This window comes from Heptranchias perlo, chromosome 15, assembly GCF_035084215.1.
Source record: "Heptranchias perlo isolate sHepPer1 chromosome 15, sHepPer1.hap1, whole genome shotgun sequence".
Lineage (NCBI taxonomy): Eukaryota > Metazoa > Chordata > Chondrichthyes > Hexanchiformes > Hexanchidae > Heptranchias > Heptranchias perlo.
The window spans coordinates 33,991,580-34,010,837 of NC_090339.1; the positions used below are offsets into that span (position 1 = coordinate 33,991,580).

Below are 19,258 nucleotides of genomic sequence, written 5' to 3' on the forward strand. Positions count from 1 at the left end.
GCCAGGTTCCAAGTTCAAACTCTGTTCTGTGCTGAGTTAGGTTACTTCAGCTGGGGCAGTGGTATATTTTGCTATGGTTCACTTCAGCGTCTCCAGGTTAGTGATCAGAAAATTAACTAGAGTTCCTGCTCTTATTGCTATCCATTGACTCCTGCCAGGAAATGCATGTGTGTGTCCGTCCAGTGAGGAAGGGATTGAGATGCCCCCCACCCCACTTTCTCAAATAGCCTGACAACACTCACTGTCTGGGTTCACTTATGAGAAATGCTCACAAGGTACCAAAAGGCAACCATACCCAGCATATATCAACGTCTTCATGAGAGGAGACAAAAAAATTGGGAGCACAAAAAATGTATGGATCAACAGAGCTTTCCTCTGTTCCTAATATTTACTGATAACTTCAAAAGTCGTTGCTTTGCTTCTGTAGAGCTGCAGCGACGTGATGAAAGAACGATTCAGTGGTGATCTAGCGGATGATGTAATGCTGCAACTGACTGCGCTGCACATCTACATCGCGGTCTCCAGTGCAAGGACCAATCAGAAAATCACCCTCAGGAATGTTGAGTAAGTGATCTACTTGACCGGAAAATATAACCACTAGAATATAATTCACTGAGCATGGGGCAACTGAGGATTCTATGAGACAGGCTAAATTTATTGTGCAAAGTTTGAATTTTTTCATGAGTTTTTGCTTTAATCATGGTGAAGATGTCTAATATTTTACAATAAAATCTTCTAGAATTCCCAGAAAACAAAATGTTCAGCAGGAATAAAGGCAGATAGGCTCATTAAATCCCAATATATTTATGCCTTTCTCCTCAAAGCTACGCAGTCTGAAAATGGAAGATATAGTATTGCTTATATGCTAGTATTCAGAGTGATCCCGCTTTTCCAAGATAAGCCAAGCAAAGGAGCCCTGCAGTCAGACTATGTCTGGATGAAGGAATCCCCAGAACCTAGAGGAAGCCAGATGAGGGAGAGCACAGTCTGAGGGTACCTGATTAAAGGTGTCCCAACAACCTGAAGGAAGTCAGGTGAGGGAGTGGAGCCTGGTGTGAAAGTCCACAGCTTGAGGGAAATGGCAAGGGAATGAATAGCCCAAGAGAAAGCATGCCTGAATCTTCTGTGTTGGAAAGAAACTAGGTGAGATAGTGTGTGGCTGGAAAAAGCTGATATATGGAATTTCTAGTCAAGGCAAACAGTCCTAAGCAGCCATGGACAAAGAAATGAGAAGTTTAGCTGAAATCTTGTACCTATGATGGTAAATCTGACCTGTAGGAATTATTAGCATCCAGGGAGATGGATCACATGGGCAATCAACATTTTGAGGATGTTGTTCATTTGTCAGCGTTCAGGAGCAAAAATCAGCCCTGTTCCCAGAAACCCCTGAGTGCAACTACTAACTCCCCCCACTCAAAGCTGCTTTTGGCCCCGCACCTCAGCACCACTCCCAGCTCCAAACTGTTGCTGCTTTAGGTGATTGGACACGGTGGCACACTCTGGGCAGGATTTCTTATGTATTTTTGTGAATCAGGGATTCACACACACAACATTCAATTCCTCAAAGTAGCAGCAGATAGAAGCCAGGAGTGGCCCTGAGGCAAAGGGGAAAGAGAACACCAGTGTAAACCAAGAGGAAGCGGAAAGAAACATGCCAGCATGAAATGCAGGAAAGGTTAGGAGAATGATGCCAGCATGAACTGAAGGGAAAGGGAAAACAATGCTGGTTTGAATGGATGGAGGAGAGGGAGGAAAGCACCAGCATGAATTGAGGGAGGGGAAATAAACTGCATTCCAACCACGTAGATGAGCAGTGTTCTTCTTGTCTGAATCTGTGAACAAAAAGCAGAACCACTCCCGGTTTCCTCTCAGCAACACACTTGGTTCCCCCTTCTGTGCCACCCCACCTCCACCTCCACCTCCTCAGTGCCATGTGAAGAGCAGTGTGAGCCAAGCAGTAGGAGATAACAAGAAGAAGAGTGTCTCTCTGTCACTGTAGCAATTGTGTAAGCAAATTTAAAATCAATTTAACAATTAGATTTAGTGACAGAGAGCACTAATAAATATCCACAATAGCCCTCAATTTGTCCACAAGAAATTAAGGAAAATCAGCACAATTTTGAGAAAAGAAATAGGAAGGTTCTTTACAGAACTAGAAATGTATTTTAATGGGCCATTTCAGCCAACCTAACAGAAACTGGGAAAACCGAAGTGGTTTAGGGACAGAGTTGCTAAATGCAGTGCGTAACAGCATCTTAACTCAATACATCAAGGAAGACACAAAAGATAATGCTCATTTTGATTCTGAATTCATTAATGACCTCGAAAATATAGACAATATGGAAGTCATAACAGCCCTGAGGGACAGCGACCACAGAATGATAAAGTTCAACGTGATCTAGGAGTCAGAAATATCTAAGACCAGGAGCCAGGTACTGTAAAAGGGATAAATTCCATGAAATAAGGGAACAACTAAAACAAATAAATCGGGGGAGTTATTCAACAACACTTTTGGAGAGGTAAAGTGGAATACCTTTAAAGGTATAATTTTGAACATGCTTGATAAAATCATTCCCAAAACCAACAAGTTCAAATTAAGCAAATGTGACCCTAAATGGAATTGATTATTAGAAGTAAACTTAAGGATTATATGTACAGCAATAACCTAGTTAACAGCAGTCAGTATGGATTCAGAAAGGGAGGTCCTACCTGACCAACTGCCTCAATGACTTTGAGGAGATGACAACCATGTGAACTGCAGTAAACCCAATGACATGATGTCATTGGGCTTACCTTGACTTAGAGTTATACAGCACGGATAGAGGCCCTTCGGCCCATCGACTTCTGGTAGGCTTTTAATAAAATTCCACACAAAAGGCTATTAATTAAACTCAAAGCTGTGGGGATTCCTGGGAATGGACAAGAAACTGGCTGAAGGGTAGGAAACAATGAGTACTCGCTAGAGGAGCTATGTAGGATTGGGCAAAGTACTGAATGGTGTGTCTCAGGTCTTGGTGCTGAGACTACAATTGTTTCCAATTTACATAAATGACCTGGATACAGAAACTCTGCAAAGTGGTAACTAGGAGAGGCAGTGGAATCAGAAGAAGCAGTTCAGAAATTACAGAATGAGTTGGAAAAAATATGTAAGTGGGAGGAAAAATGGCAAATGAAATTTAACACAGACAAGTGTAGAGTTTTACACATAGGAAGAAAAAACAGTTGACATACATACTTCATGAATGGTGTTGAAATAGCTAAGAAGGAAGCTGAAAGAGAGCTAGGAGTCTTCATAGATTTGAGGCTCAGCCCGTCCATCCAATGCAGAGCAGCAATCAACAAAACCAATAGGATGTTGAACTACAGTAGAATTTAAGTCAGAGGAGGTAATCAACACACCATATGGTACTCTGATCAGTCCACACCTTGAATACCTCATCCAGTCCTGGTCATCTAGAAATAAGAGAGACATTCAAGTGCTGGAGGCAGTGCAGAACGGAATCATAAAGCTAATCCCTTGTGTCAGGGGTCTGAGTTATGAAGAAAAACTGGAGAAACTTAGGCTTTTCAGCCTGGAAAGGAGGTGTGTCTGAGAGGTGATCCTACAGAGATATATAAGATTGTTAATGGTATAGAAAAAGCTAAACCGGAATAATACTTTAAATAAAACCACATGAGTAGAACTTGGAGGCACAGGTTCAAATTAGTAAAAGGTAATTTTAGGGCTAATGTCAGAAATTCTTCATCAAACAAAGGGCTAGAAATTCAGGGATGCCCATGCCCTGTGCCTGAATGGTGAGTCCCGATATTGGGCCTCGGCGCTTTGCAGCCGGCGTGGCGCGAACTGCCAGCCGGCAAAGGAGAAACCAAGATCGGGCGCTCATGTAAGTGAAGCTGGGAGGGGAGGATCGGAGGCCGAGGGGGAGGATGGGAGACCGGGGGTTGGGATCAGAGGCCAGCAGTCAGGATCAGAGGCCGGGGCTTGGGATGGGAGGCCGAGGCTTGGGATGGGAGGCCGGGGGTCGGGATCAGAGGCCGCGGCTCAGATGGGAGGCCGGGGTCGGGATGGGAGGCCGGAGATCGGGATGGGAGGCCGGAGGTCGGAATGGGAGGCCGGAGGTCGGGATGGGAGGCTGGGGGTTGGAATCAGAGGCCATGGGTCAGGATCGGAGGCCAGGGGTCTGAATCAACCAAGGGGAGGAAAGGAGGCTGGGGGCCAAGAGTGGCGGCAATTAAGGAGGGGGTCGGGTATGGTGATGAGTTTTCTTTAAATGTGGCGTCAGGTGGAGCACCCCTGCTCCTCCGGGCTCCGCATTCAACTAAGTAAGTTTCAAAGACTTACCTTATATGTAGCAGGCGGTCTCAAGGTTTGCCTCAGGGCAAACCAATCTCCTGGTGGATACCTTAAACAGGCGTAAATCCCCTTATTTGAATATGCAAAGGGCCTAACTTTAGTGTTGACTACACATTCCATTAATGGTAACTAGGTATAGTCTATGGGAGTAATGACTGATGCAAAATAGCCATTTAAAACCTCTGCAATACCCTGGGAGTCCATGTGAAACTGCTCTGAGGAATCCTTTAACAGCTCTATGAAATCATTTATTGCCCTCTGACTCCTATCTTAACTAAAAAAGATTTTACTATTATTACCGCAATTATCCACAACCTTCTTTTCCTCTGACCTTTTGGCCTCTCTGATAGTAGCTTTCAGTACTTTGAACTAAATAACATACCTATTCCTATTCTCCTGCTCTCGCTAGCCTCACAAAAATAACTTTTGACTGACTTTCTTGGGGCCTCTTCCTCTTGACTGCCAGGTTAAACTGAGCAGAGCCTCCTCAGTGTACACTCCGCCAAGTAGGCCCTCAAAACTGCATCGGGGTCCTGTGTATGTCACAGGACCCCAATTCGCATAGATGAATTATTCATGCGGGCACCTGGACCACCCAGCAAAGGGCCCGAGTTAAAATAGCAGCAGAGCGGGAACGGGCCAATAAGTCAACCAGTTCAATTTTAACTTGGTTAACAACATTGAACTGCCAAACTGCAAAGAATTTCATCAGGCAATGCAATATGTCCTGTGTCATCACCTAAAGATCAGACTCAAACCACTTGAAAGTACATTGATACAATAAACAGTAATCTAATAGAGCTTGCACAATTTTAATTACAATTTAAATATCATGGGGCAAAATTCCATTGAAGACATTTTAGGTTCGATCTGGAATGGGAGAGAATGCCCACAATGTGCACCCCCTGATCTCATCTGGGCTGGATTATTTGCATAGATAAGGCAAGTGCCTGTACCATTACCAGCATAACTGGAGCACTGGCTCAAGATATAGGGAGGAAACTTGCAGCAGTCCTGCCACAGTGTTATGGTGATAGGCCAAAGATATTTTAAAAATTGGTGTTTCTTTTGCTGAGCGATCGATTGCTATAGGGAAATCCTGGCCTTTTAATTTTTGAATGCTTCCGCTGCCCTTAGCACTGCTGGACAATGGGAATACAAAGGCATCCCTTGCAACCAATGTTGCTAATAGTGCTAGTGCTGTAATTGCATCCTACATAGGCACTCGTTCTCACATTTGTGGGTGGGGATATTATACACCCGCCCCAACATGGGCCAGAAATTCTGATGGGCAGCAAGAAGGGCAGGGAGTGGGCAATTTTGAATTCTGCCTAAAATCCACCAACTCCCACCCAGATAGTGCCCCAGATGTGCTGAAAACATCCCTGGTTTGCAAGCCCTATGTCCATTGCACTGGGAGCAAAGAAGGCTACATGAGCAAAAGAGCTTTTAAATTGCCTCTGTATCTTTTATAACTTCCCAAATACACCCTCACAATTAGTCAAATTGTGTTGAGAGGGTCGAAGACTACAATGTCCAAGATCCAGGAACAGAAGAGTGTCAAGGCACCAGGCCTTGATGTACCAAAACCTGTATCCTTGTTGTGCTGACTCCGTTGATGGCCCTGTCAGAATATTGTTGCTTGCACAGCTTCTCAGATCCCATTTCTTTTTTATTTCACCTATGAAGAATAGATTACTTCAGTTTGTTTCTCTGTTGAATCTTCTAGGAAGGAATGGGGTCTAGAGATGTTCCTGCCGTCATCTCTTCTGCTGTGCATGAAGGAAAAACACACACGGAAAATCCTCTCACATCATCTCAAAGCAACTCAAGCCCCAGGTCCTTCAGGCAAAAAGGTAAAACAAAGAAAAGTTCAGACCTTCTCAGGGACTGTAAAAAGGGTACTCAAAGCAAGGCAACACTTTATTTTAGCTTTACTGGATATTTGTAATCATTACTAAAGTAAAAATTAACGGCACGATTCAGGGGTCCCATGCGACAGGAGAGCACATGCACAGTTGGCATAGGGGAAATGCTGAATCGGGAGAGCAGACTATGCAACAATTACTGGATATTTGTAATCATTACTAAAGTAAAAATTAACGGCACGATTCAGGGGTCCCATGCGACAGGAGAGCACATGCACAGTTGGCATAGGGGAAATGCTGAATCGGGAGAGCAGACTATGCAACAATTTCTCTCTGGGTTGCAATTCAGAGTCTTCTGCATCTAGTGAGCTGAAATACTTGGACTCATTAAGACCCCAGATTTGATACAAAAATATTTAAATGAACAACTAGCACAATTTAACAGTATTTGTGCCAGGTTTGCTCTTTTTTTTCTTGTGTCCCATTTGAATGGGAGCAAGAGAGGCTTTATGAGCAATAGAGCTTTTAAATTGCCCCTGTATGTTTTTTGGAGGACATTTTCTTCTAACTCCTTAAAGTGAGGTTCTTTTTAAAGTGCCTATTTGCCTCTACTGGTGCAAGCCATGTCTAAAAGGTTAAGGACTGTACTAGACCCACCTGACTGGTAATGTATAATAGCATTCAAATTTCCTGGGTCAGCTCATTTGCATCATTATTCAGTGCTCCACATGCAGAAGGGGTAGGTTTTTACTTTTGGGCAGTCGTTCCAGCAGCAAAGAGGCCTGGGCCATTTTGAGGTATATGCCTCATTTACATAGAACCAGCTAGCTGCAGGCGCCAAACTGGTTCAATATCGGGCAGCTCCGAAGCAGCCCGGCTGGCAGCAAGTTGAGTCCTCAGGGGAGTGGTCACAATCAGGAAGTCTGGGCAGCAGCAGCCAGATTATTTTTGTGGGATCCAGAGGGTCCTCCTGGCCCCAGAAAAATATAAAACTTTGTACTTTTTTGTGGCCTCTTCCCCAATTTTTGAGCCCTCTTCCAGTTCAAGTTTGTTCTGATTTTTTTATATGCCATCTAGTCATGTAAGTAAAGAAGTAGTTGAATATGTGCATGCTGTTTAGGAACATAGGAACAGGAGTAGGTCATTCACCCCCTTGAGCCTGTTCCACCATTCAATTAGATTATGGCTGATCTGTGTTCAAAATGTGATAGCCAGACAGTGAAGGACTAAATACTTTTATTTGCTGGGGTTCACATTACACCCAATACATCCCTCACACAAAACCCCACAATCTCACCCCAAGCCTACTCCCTTATAAACAGGAGCCAGAGCGTTCCCAATTGCTCATGCACCTGAACTTTATCATTCATCAATTGATGCAATTCATTTATATAAATGCAAGTTCTTTCTTGCTTATATGGTGTGAAGGTGACTCGGCATCCAGCATGCATAAACACCAGGAAATAACATTCAGGAGAAATGATGACACACCTCTAGCTTTATTATTGCAACAAAGCTCCCGCTTGTTTCAGGTGGGAGCTTCCTGCCTCTGTTTTTGTCTCCTGGAAATTCACACACACTGCAAAGCGGGCAGAGATTCAGTGTAACAGATCTGTAAATCGGGCAATCCAATCATAAAAGCTGTACTTAGAACTAAAGTCATGAACCATCCGTTTTACCGCCCCTATCCCATCCTGTGTTCAGTTTTGGAATTGTCAAAAAGAGGCCTCCACACAAACCCCTACTATCTAATTTCATTTAAAGATAGTGTTGCATGCCGGAAGAATAATCTTTTGCAAACACTTTTCCAGAATATTCTTTGTGAAGTAAGTTTTAAATTGATTTGTGCTTAATTTACATTAATTTGCAGAATGACTGACATGAAGTTTAGAGTTTTTGAAAATTGCTAATTGTTTTTATAGTTGATACAAATTCTGATTCAATCACAAATAACTCTGCTAATGGCTTATTTGTTTAGCAGGGATTTCTTTAGACCTCATTCATTTTCTGATGCAGGTGATAATTTACTGATCGCCGCAGTGACACATTATATGTTTCATACAGATCTCTGCAATTCAAGCCAAACTACAGTACCTGCGGACTCTGAACGAGCTCCCATTGTATCCAGGAGGACTTTTTAACTCCGTTGTGCTGGTAATGTTACCAATAAACCATCTTTTGACTTGTTATCTCCCAATAGCAAGTAATACAGACTAGAAGCATACTCCAACCCAGTTCTCCTGATAGCTCAGCTGGTTGAAGCAGTTTAGTAGTAGTTGGGTCATACAGACCAAGAAGATCCCCTGGCTTGATCAAAGTTTGTGCTGAGTTAGCAGATCTCAGTTGAAGCTATTATTGAGGTGTTTAAATTAGCCTCAGTGTTACTAGATTAGGTAAATCAAAATCCTGCTTCTGATGACAGGCCAGAGGCCCCTGCTGAATGTGAGCATCTATGGCCATTGGGTGAAAATAGGAACAGGTTCATTGGTGATGCCTCCATTGTACAATAACCTATTACTACTTACTATATGGGCCCGCACATGAATAATGGTGCAACTATACCACAGAGAGGTAACCCCAGTAACTACAGGCCAGTCAGCCTAATGTTGGCAGTGGGGAAACTTCCAGAGACCATAATCTGGGACGAAATTAATTTTCACTTGGAAAAACATGGGTTATTTAATGGCAGTCAACTGGGATTTGTTAAAGGCAAGTTGTGTCTGATAAACTTGATTTGAGTTCTTCGATGAAATAACGGAGAGGATTGATGAATTAGGGATGGGCAATAAATGCCGGCCTCGCCAGCGATGCCCACATCCCATGAACAAATAAAAAAAAAAGGTAGTGCAATTGATGTTGTGTATCTGGACTTTCAAAAGGCGTTTGTTAAAGTGCCACAAGATAGGTTTGTGAGCAAAATTGAAGCCCATGGGATTAAAGGGACAATGGCAGCATGGATATGAAATTAGCTAAGAGACAGAAAGCAGAGAGTAGTGGTTAACAGATGTTTTTCAGACTGTAGGGAAGCGTATAGTGGTGAACCCCAGGGGTCAGTATTTGGACTGCTGCTCTTTTTGATATATATTAATGATCTGGACTTGGGATAGGGTGTGCAATTTCAAAGTTTGCAGATGACACAAAACTTGGAAATGTAGTAAACTGTGAGGAGGATAGTAATAGACTTCAGGAGGACATTGACAGACTGGTGAAATGGGCAGACATATGGCAGATGAAATTTAACTCAGAGGAGTGTGAAGTGATGCATTTTGGGAGAAAGAATAAGGAGGGGCAATATAAACATTTAAAATAAATGAGTTAATGATTAAGTTATCATAGAATCATAGAAAGGTTACAGCACGGAAGGAGGCCATACAGCCCATTGAGTCCATGCCGGCTCTATGCAAGAGCATTCCAGCTAGTCCCACTCACCCACCCTATCCCCGTAGCCCTGCAATTTTTTCCTTTCAAGTACTTATCCGGTTCCATTTTGAAGGCCGTGATTGAATGTGCCTTCACCACCACCTCGGGCAGTGCATTCCAGATTCTAACCACTCGCTGTGTAAAAAACGTTTTTCCTCATGTCACCTTTGGTTCTTTTGCCAATCACCTTAAATCTATGTCCCCTAGTTCTTGACCCTTCTGCCAATGGGAACAGTTTCTCTCTATCTACTCTGCCTAGACCCTTCGTGATTTTGAATACCTCTATCAAATCTCCTCGCAACCTTCTCTGTTCCAAGGAGAACAACCCCAGCTTCTCCAGTCTATCCACTTAACTAAAGTCCTCATCCCTGGAATCATTCTAGTAAATCTCTTCCACACCCTCTCTCGGGCCTTCATATCTTTCCTAAAGTGCGGTGCCCAGAACTGGACACAATACTCCAGTTGTAAATTTCATCTGCCACGTGTCCGCCCATGCCACCAGCCTGTCTATATCCTCTTAAAGACTATCACTATCCTCCTCACTGTTTACTACCCTTCCAAGTTTTGTGTCATCTGCAAATTTGGAAATTGTGCCCTTTACACCCAAGACCAAGTCATTAATATATATCAAGAAAAGCAGTGGTCCCAGCACCGACCCTTGGGCAACACCACTACACACCTCCCTCCAGTCCAAAAAACAACCATTCACCACTACCCTCTGTTTCCTGTCCCTTAGCCAATTCTGTACCCATGTTGCTACTGCCCCCTTTATTCCATGGGCCGCAATCTTGATAATAAGCCTACCATGTGGCACTTTATCAAACGCCTTTTGAAAGCATAGCAAACAGAGAAATTTCATGCTAATCTTTAAGTTTTCATCTGCTCATATCAACAACAGAAATTTCCGGGCTAATGTCTTCAAACATTAAAACAAAAAGTTTTCTCAGGAGATTGTTTTATTGAAAGCTTTTTGCATTAAACAGTAACTTGAACTGTGAGGAGCATTACATCATCCAGGTGAAATGTGTAAATTGCTGCCTTTCCATTTTTCTGAAACCAGGATGCAAAGCAGTCAGAAATGACACTGCTAGTTGGGCCACAACACGGCATCAGCCACGTTATAGACCTGAAAACAAATCTCACCACGATCCTGGCAGAGTTTGGCCGCGTGAATCGAATCCAGTTATTCAGAGAGAAGGAGAATGTAGCTCGGGTTGAGCTAATCATATCAGAAGCTAAGGTATGAGATTGCATATAACATTTTTAACATTAACATCACAATCAGGATGTAGAATTTATTTATAAATAATGGGGCCAATACACTATGTGCATCTATACTGCTGTGAGTTGACCTCACACTATAATATAAGATCATCTTTTTTGCATAATACCATAGTACTCCCAGCGCTAAGAGCATGATGCAACTCGTAAAGGGCTGCTCATCATCTTAAAGGCTGAAGGGTAAAATACAGGCAACAAGACCAGTGTGACAAATGGCACCATTCCGGATGCAGATTTGAAGGTCCTCCTGTAGAAGGTGTAAGTGGGAAGTCCTTTTCGGAGCAGAGGACATCCCCCTCTGAAGAGCAGCACTAAAGCAACCTTGATAGAGGTGCCAGAAAAAGTGAATGCTGTCTCACCTATTACCAGATCCTAGGAGTAGATGAGAAAGAAATTTGCTTGGCTCAGGAAGGTTGCCAAGTTAAGTACTATTTACACTTTGCTTAACTTTAAATGTTGTTTTACAATGCTTAATTTTACAATGTTGCCTTACAATGCATCTTAACAACACTTCGCTGTAAGTTTGGTGGAGCATCACAGAGGGAGAATGCACAGAACTCTAGCATCTGTTCATAAACTTTCTAAATAACAGGCATGTCCATGTTTTAGCACTCTGTATTGCTGCCGTGCCAATGTGTTTTCCTGTGACTCATGAAATGTAGCAAGGAGAAAAACAACAATCATGCAGCCAGCACAAGGTATCTGCATACTGCAAGATCACAGACTCACAAAAGGTGGCTGATGGTCTTCTGCCTCTGGTTGACATGATGTGGAGATGCCGGTGATGGACTGGGGTTGACAATTGTAAACAATTTTACAACACCAAGTTATAGTCCAACAATTTTATTTTAAAATTCACAAGCTTTCGGAGGCTTCCTCCTTCCTCAGGTGAATGTCAAGAAATCCTCGAACCTCTCGCATTTATAAATCACAGAACAATACCTGGTAATTACAGAAAGTCTTTTCAACTGCCCGTTGCCAAGGCAACCAAAGTGTTCAGACAGATAGGTGTTACCTACAGGGCCACCGAATATACAAACGGCCAGAACAAAAAAAAACAGAGAGAGAGAGGCAGAAACATAGAAACATCCGGAAGGAAAAGAGAGCAATTGACCCGTTATATTAAAAACAGTTAACTTTTGTTCGCTGGTGGGGTTACGTGTAGCGTGACATGAACCCAAGATCCCGGTTGAAGCCGTCCTCATGGGTGCGGAATTTGGCTATCAATTTCTGCTCGACGATTTTGCGTTGTCGTGTGTCTCGAAGGCCGCCTTGGAGTACGCTTACCCGAAGGTCGGTGGCTGAATGTCCTTGACTGCTGAAGTGTTCCCCGACTGGGAGGGAACCCTCCTGTCTGGCGATTGTTGCGCGGTGTCCGTTCATCCGTTGTCGCAGCGTCTGCATGGTCTCGCCAATGTACCATGCTTTGGGGCATCCTTTCCTGCAACGTATGAGGTAGACAACGTTGGCCGAGTCACAGGAGTATGAACCATGCACCTGGTGGGTGGTGTCCTCTCGTGTGATGGTGGTATCTGTGTCGATGATCTGGCATGTCTTGCAGAGGTTACCGTGGCAGGGTTGTGTGGTGTTGTGGACGCTGTTCTCCTGAAAGCTGGGTAATTTGCTGCGAACGATGGTCTGTTTGAGGTTGGGTGGCTGTTTGAAGGCGAGTCGTGGAGGTGTGGGGATGGCATCAATGTCATGTCAACATGTCATCAATGACGACGAACACCTCGCTATGGCCATCCCCACACCTCCACTACTCGCCTTCATTTCTTGACATTCACCTGAGGAAGGAGGAAGCCTCCGAAAGCTTGTGAATTTTAAAATAAAATTGTTGGACTATAACTTGGTGTTTTAAAATTGTTTACAATTGCCTCTGGTTGAGGCAGTTTCTCTACTCGTTCCATGGCAATGGTCCTTTGAAGGTTGAGATTGTGTAAAGCACATCAGGTTGTAATCATCTTGGAACCTAGGCCAAGCTATATGCCTCCTCTGATCCTGCCCCACCTCCTCCAGAACCAGCAGATAGAAAGGGATGGCTGGCAGGATACCCATAGTTTTTATTTAGTCAGAGCTCAATTACGTGTCCCATTTGACCCAGAGCTGAGATTCCAACCCCATAATCCTCTCCATCACAAAGACTGCCTACTTCCACCTCTGTAACATTGCCCATCTCCACTCCTACCTCATCAATTCTGTTGCCCAAACCCTCATCCATGCCCTTGTCACCTCCAAATTCAACTATTGCAATGTTCTCCTGGCCAGCCTCCCATTCTCCACCCCCTATAAATTTCAGCTCATCCAAAACTCTGCTACTGGCATCCTATCCCGCACCAAGTCCTAGTCACCAATTACCCCTGTGCTTACAAACCTACTCCTGGTACTCCAATGCCTCATATATAAATTCTCAGCCTCGTATTTCAGTGCTTCCATGGCCTTGCCCCTTCCTAGCTCTGTAATTTGTCCATCCCCATAACCCTCTGAAAACTCTGCGTTCATCCAACTCTGGCTTCTTGTGCATCTTGAAATCCGTTCGCTCCTACTCCCATTGGCAGCTGTGCCTTCAAGTGTCTACAACAACATCAACTTGCATTTATATGTTGTCTTTAACGTAGTAAAATATCCCAAGGCGCTTCACAGGAGTGTTATCAAACAAAATTTGACACTGAACCACATAAGGAGATATTAGGACAGCTGACCAAAAGCTTGGCCAAAGAGGTAGGTTTTAAGGAGCGTCTTAAAAGAGGTAAAGAGGCAGAGAGGTTAAGGGAGGGAATTCCAGAGCTTAGGACTTAGGCAGGAGAAGGCACGGCCACCAATGGTGGAGTGATTAAAATTGGGGATGCGCGCAAGACGCCAGAATTGGAGGAGCACAGAGATCTCAGAGGGTTGTAGGGCCAGAGGAGATTACAGAGATAGGAAGGGGTGAGGCCATGGAGGGATTTGAAAACAAGGATAGAATTTTAAAATCAAGCCATTGCCGGACCAGTAGCCTGTGTAGGTCAGCGGGCACAGGGGTGATGGGCGAACGGGACTTTTTTTATATATTCGTTCATGGGATGTGGGCGTCACTGGCGAGGCCGGCATTTATTGCCCATCCCTAATTGCCCTTGAGAAGGTGGTGATGAGCCGCCTTCTTGAACCGCTGCAGTCCGTGTGGTGAAGGTTCTCCCACAGTGCTGTTAGGAAGGGAGTTCCAGGATTTTGACCCAGTGACAATGAAGGAACGGCGATATATTTCCAAGTCGGGATGGTGTGTGACTTGGAGGGGAACGTGCAGGGGGTGTTGTTCCCATGTACCTGCTGCTCTTGTCCTTCTAGGTGGTAGAGGTCGCGAGTTTGGGAGGTGCTGTAGAAGAAGCCTTGGCGAGTTGCTGCAGTGCATCCTGTGGATGGTACACACTGCAGCCATGGTGCGCCGGTGGTGAAGGGAGTGAATGTTTAGGGTGGTGGATGGGGTGCCAATCAAGCGGGCTGCTTTGTCCTGGATGGTGTCGAGCTTCTTGAGTGTTGTTGGAGCTGCACTCATCCAGGCAAGTGGAGAGTATTCCATCACACTCCTGACTTGTGCCTTGTAGATGGTGGAAAGGCTTTGGGGAGTCAGGAGGTGAGTCATTCGCTGCAGAATACCCAGTCTCTGACCTGCTCTTGTAGCCACAGTATTTATATGGCTGGTCCAGTTAAGTTTCTGGTCAAGGGTGACCCCCAGGATGTTGATGGTGGGGGATTCGGCGATGGTAATGCCGTTGAATGTCAAGGGGAGGTGGTTAGACTCTCTCTTGTTGGAGATGGTCGTTGCCTGGCACTTGTCTGGCGCGAATGTTACTTGTGCAAGTTAGGCTACAAGCAGCCCCTAAGCTCTGGAATTACCCCCCTAAACCTCTCTGCCTCTTCTCCTCCCTCTCCTCCCTTAAGACCTTCCTTAAAACTCACCTCTTTGACCAACCTTTCAGTCATCCCTCCTAATATCTCCTTCTTTGTCTCGTCAATTTTTGACTGATTACGCTTCTGTGAAGTGCCTTGAGACGTTCTTCTACGTTAAAAGTGCTACACAAATGCATTTTGTTATTATTTTTGTTGTTCTGTTCTGTATTTGTGTACAAAGCAGTGACTGCACTTCAAAAATAATTTATTCAATAAGCATATGCAACACTGTGCTATGGAGCAATTTTCACACATTTATTAAACACTTCTTTCTACATTTAACTATAGCACATTAAATTCTTTTGACAGATCAGTCCTGATAGTTGGTGTTAGACTTTATCCCACTTTTTTCTGTTTTTTATGATGTGGAGACATTATTTCATAAGGTTCTCAATTAATTCTGATCATCAGTAAAGCAAAACCAGAATTCAATCGCGTCTCCACTCCTAACTTGCCTTTATCCTGCTGTCTGTCTGGTTTTAGACTTGGAAAAAGGTGGCAATTTACGGCACTTGATAGATTTTCAGAAGCATCAGCATATATATAAATTAGAGTAAAATGCATTTGTAACAAAATGTCTATTAAATAAAATTCGGGCCATAAGAAGAATACATTTATAGCAATTTTATGTTCCATCTTTTCTACAGCATCTATTATGCTTATAAATTCTATTTTCTGTAATGATCCAGTAATGGATTTTTTTGGGCAATGCTACATAGCTTCCTTGTTGCTATCTATAGCATTATTACAGTTTTGAGTTATTGTGCTGTTATAGCCCTTCAGGGCAACTTCAGCAAAGGTTAATGTGTGTTGGTTGGGGGTGGGGGGATTGGATTGTGCTGAATGCTGGCTTTTGACATATTGCTGAGCCAACAGCAAGAGCAACTGGGAGGAAACCACTTCTTCAGAGCTTCTGTGCAATGTCAAGCTTGTGCAAACTTCATTGTTCATTCATGTACCAGATCTACCATTGCTGCCACCATCCTATTGAAATCCCAACTCTGAACAACCTTTTCAAACATACATGCAATGCTCCTGATGCAAAGAGGGTGATAGAAAAGTTAATGTGTTACACTTGCTTAATGACATTTTTTCATTTGAAACCCATTGCAATCAGATTGCTCTCCAGTGCTGAAGGAATTATACAACTCTCAGATTAATGAAACCTTGAAATGAGCTCTTTGAATACCATCGTTTTGAACGCTTAATGCGTTAAAATAAAAGGGCCAATGCCTCTCTTAAAATAGCAGAGAGTTGTAAGGCTGTGGAATTCACTTCCAGGGTTAGTGGTTGATGCAAAAAACATGGCCCTGAATTTCCTCAGACTTTCTTCCGCTACGCCACTGTAACTCAGTCAGAATTGCAGCAGCATCGATCAAGATTAGATTGGATTGGATAAATGGATGAAAGAAAAGGGGATGAAGGGACATGGGAACAGGGCAGGTAACTGTGAAAAGGACTATTTGCTCGCTGGAGAGTTAACGCTGGCTCAGACATTATTTCCGTGTTGTAACTTCTGTGTATTTCTATGTATTTCTGGTGTTCTGTTAGGCCCAGAATTTCATCAGTGGCGGTACATGACCAGGTGTACCAGGCTGCCGAACGGCAGAAGTGGGCTCCAACTGGAATCCAAGCCAGGACCATGGTTTGGACATCCAAACAAATTTTTTTTTAAATTAATTCAATGTGACCCCCTTATAAAGGGGAGCACTGGGGGAATTACCAAGTTCTTTCTGGGGTGGAGGCCTGTACTCCCCCGGACTGGTAATTTGTGGCCTGTAGATGTGCCCCGAGTGGTATAGGTACCCGCCATTGCCATTAAACTAAAAGAACCTCTTCTTACATGGCTGCTGGCAGGTGGTGAGTTTTGGCGGTCATGTTGCTTTGTTGCAACACGGCTGAATGGGACAGACTTGATGGACCAGCTGGTCTCCTTATCTAAGGAAGGATATACTTGCCTTAGAGGCGGTGCAACATAGGTTCACTAGGTTGATTCCTGGGATGAGAGGGTTGACCTATGAGGAGAGATTGAGGAGAATCGGCCTGTACTCTCTGGAGTTTAGAAGAATGGGAGGTGATTTCATTGAAACATAAAAGATTCTGATGGGGCTTGACAGGGTAGATGCTGAGAGGCTGTTTCCCCTGGCTGGAGAGTCTAGAACTAGGGGGGATAATCTCAGGATAAGGGGTCGGCCATTCAAGACTGAGATGAGGAGGAATTTCTTCACTGAGGGTTGTGAATCTTTGGAATTCTGTACTCCAGAGGACTGTGGATGCTGAGTCATTGAATATGTTCAAGGCTGAGATCAATAGATTTTTGGACTGTAGGGGAATCAAGTGATATGAGGATCAGGCAGGAAAGTGGAGTTGAGGTCGAAGATCAGCCATGATCTTATTGAATGGTGGAGCAGGCTCAAGGGGCCGCATGGCCTACTCCTGCTTCTATTTCTTATGGTCTTTTTCTATCCATCTTTTTCATATGTTCTTGATCCCTAAACGTTGGTGAGGTCAGGAGGGAAGATCCCAGATCCCTCCCTCTAGATTTTTGGCCCCAGTATGTCTGTCAAAAAGCAGCCCAGTGGGCCACCAATCCAGTAAGATACTTTTCCTTCTCACTTTCCCCATCAAGTGTGAGCACAGACAGTAGGCTTTTGGCAAGCTATTCAAATGATGGGATGGCGGGCAGTACACATCATAGCCAAGCCTAATCATGTCCTCACACAATGTCCAGACACGCACATTTTTTTTGCTAGTATTACTGGATAGTACTCAATGGCTAATGTTTTTCCTTATCAATTCGGGCATTGAAGTCAATTGTAGAACCCCCAGTCCGGTAGTTGAATCTCAGACTTTCCTGATCTGCATAGCTTAGTACCACACCACCATGGAGCATTTAATGGAATCTGAAATACTTTCTGACTCATTAAGTCCATCAATACATGCCTGACAACTTATAACATTAACCTTGACATTTTTTAAATTTTTTTCAGCCTATCGTGTTGTTGATGGAGTCGACAGAAGCTGTAAACTTTGCTTGTTTGATAGCAGGTTATTACCGGTTATTCGTTGATGCAAAGAAGATGATATTCTGTAGTGCCAACGTTCAGCCTCAAGTGAATAAGGCAGGTATGGTTGGTACATTAACAGTTTCAGTACTGAAATTCCTTTGCAGCTAACAGCCACATCTACTGATAAGGGTTACAATGAGCTCCTAAAATGAATTAATCCAAATTCTGCCCACTTAAAATGTAAAAGTAATCACACTGCCTGAGGTGCCCCTTTCATTGGCCTTTTTGATTCAATGGCCTAAGCTTTGTTTTAAATATTTAGTAGAATTTGATTGTTGTCTTAAAAACCTGGCTAAGTGCCATTTTGCATTGAGACCTGTGTGACATGGTTGTAGCATCTACAGAATAGGTACAGTGTGGGAAAATGTAAGAATGCTGTGTGTTTGCATTATGTGCACAGATTATAGTCTGCATGTCGCCTACCTAGAGGACTGTTCGAACCCCACTCCCCCAAAACTTACACTCTGGCAGTGCCCTTCTAATCATTGATCACTAACTTGTCACCTCAATACATGAAAACTGCTTCACTGGCTTATAACCAGTTTTTGAGAAAGCAATTTGAGTGAGGGAGTTAGGTTAGGTTTTAGAACATACAGAGAATTCTCTGCGAAGGGCCTGGTATTTTACCTGCTTCTTGTGATTTTTCCCCTCATCTCCAAAAGACAGTGATTCATACTGAAGTAAAATTCCAGACACCAGCAGCCCACTGGTTTATCTCGCAAGTGGGCGTTCTTCAAAATGAGCCTAGACAGTGATTGTTGGCAGGTTACTTGACAGGGTGCATCACAGCTGAGCCTGGCCCAGTTCTCATTGTTGTTCACACAGACATCCTTCCAGTAGGGACTGCAGAATAATGGCCGAACTGGGAACCCTTGACTGACTTTTCCCTCTCTAGCCAAAGGGAGTGCTACCCCACAGCCCTGCTGAGATCATCTATCGCAGACCATGCCAGCAATTGAACCCAGGACCTTCTGTCTGTACGGTTCTGTACCAGATGAGCTGGTGCATTTATATTCTGACGAGTTTCTTGTTTTTTCCCTTTTCCTTAATTTTTGATGAAAGTGAAAAATCATTATTGAACAGATGCAATCTGTGATGAAACAAAGCAATTTCAGCACTGATCATGTCATTACACACACTTTATTACAAATCTTAAAATACTGTTATTTCCCTTCATCACTTTCCAAGTTCCTTTTGTAAGTATTTGTGGAAGAAAGTGTAATTGTGTGTAGAAAGCCTTACAGTAACTCTAGGGAGCTGATCATGCAGCTCGTGATGCCCGAAGCACTGTAGCATTTCGGCATCAGAGCCCCATATTACTGGGTGCAGAAACCTGAGGC

The 19,258-nt window shown here is 43.7% G+C and overlaps 1 protein-coding gene across 1 annotated transcript in view; it reads left to right on the top strand.

Annotated features, from left to right (window-relative positions):
• Nucleotides 1-19,258, top strand: part of frmpd3 (FERM and PDZ domain containing 3) — a 98,203-nt gene that overhangs the window by 62,977 nt on the left and 15,968 nt on the right. Inside the window, exons 8-12 of the mRNA XM_067996727.1 lie at nt 428-564; nt 6,084-6,210; nt 8,287-8,376; nt 10,703-10,882; nt 17,841-17,976. Coding sequence (XP_067852828.1) covers nt 428-564; nt 6,084-6,210; nt 8,287-8,376; nt 10,703-10,882; nt 17,841-17,976 — 670 coding nt within the window. The remainder of the gene's footprint in view (nt 1-427; nt 565-6,083; nt 6,211-8,286; nt 8,377-10,702; nt 10,883-17,840; nt 17,977-19,258) is intronic.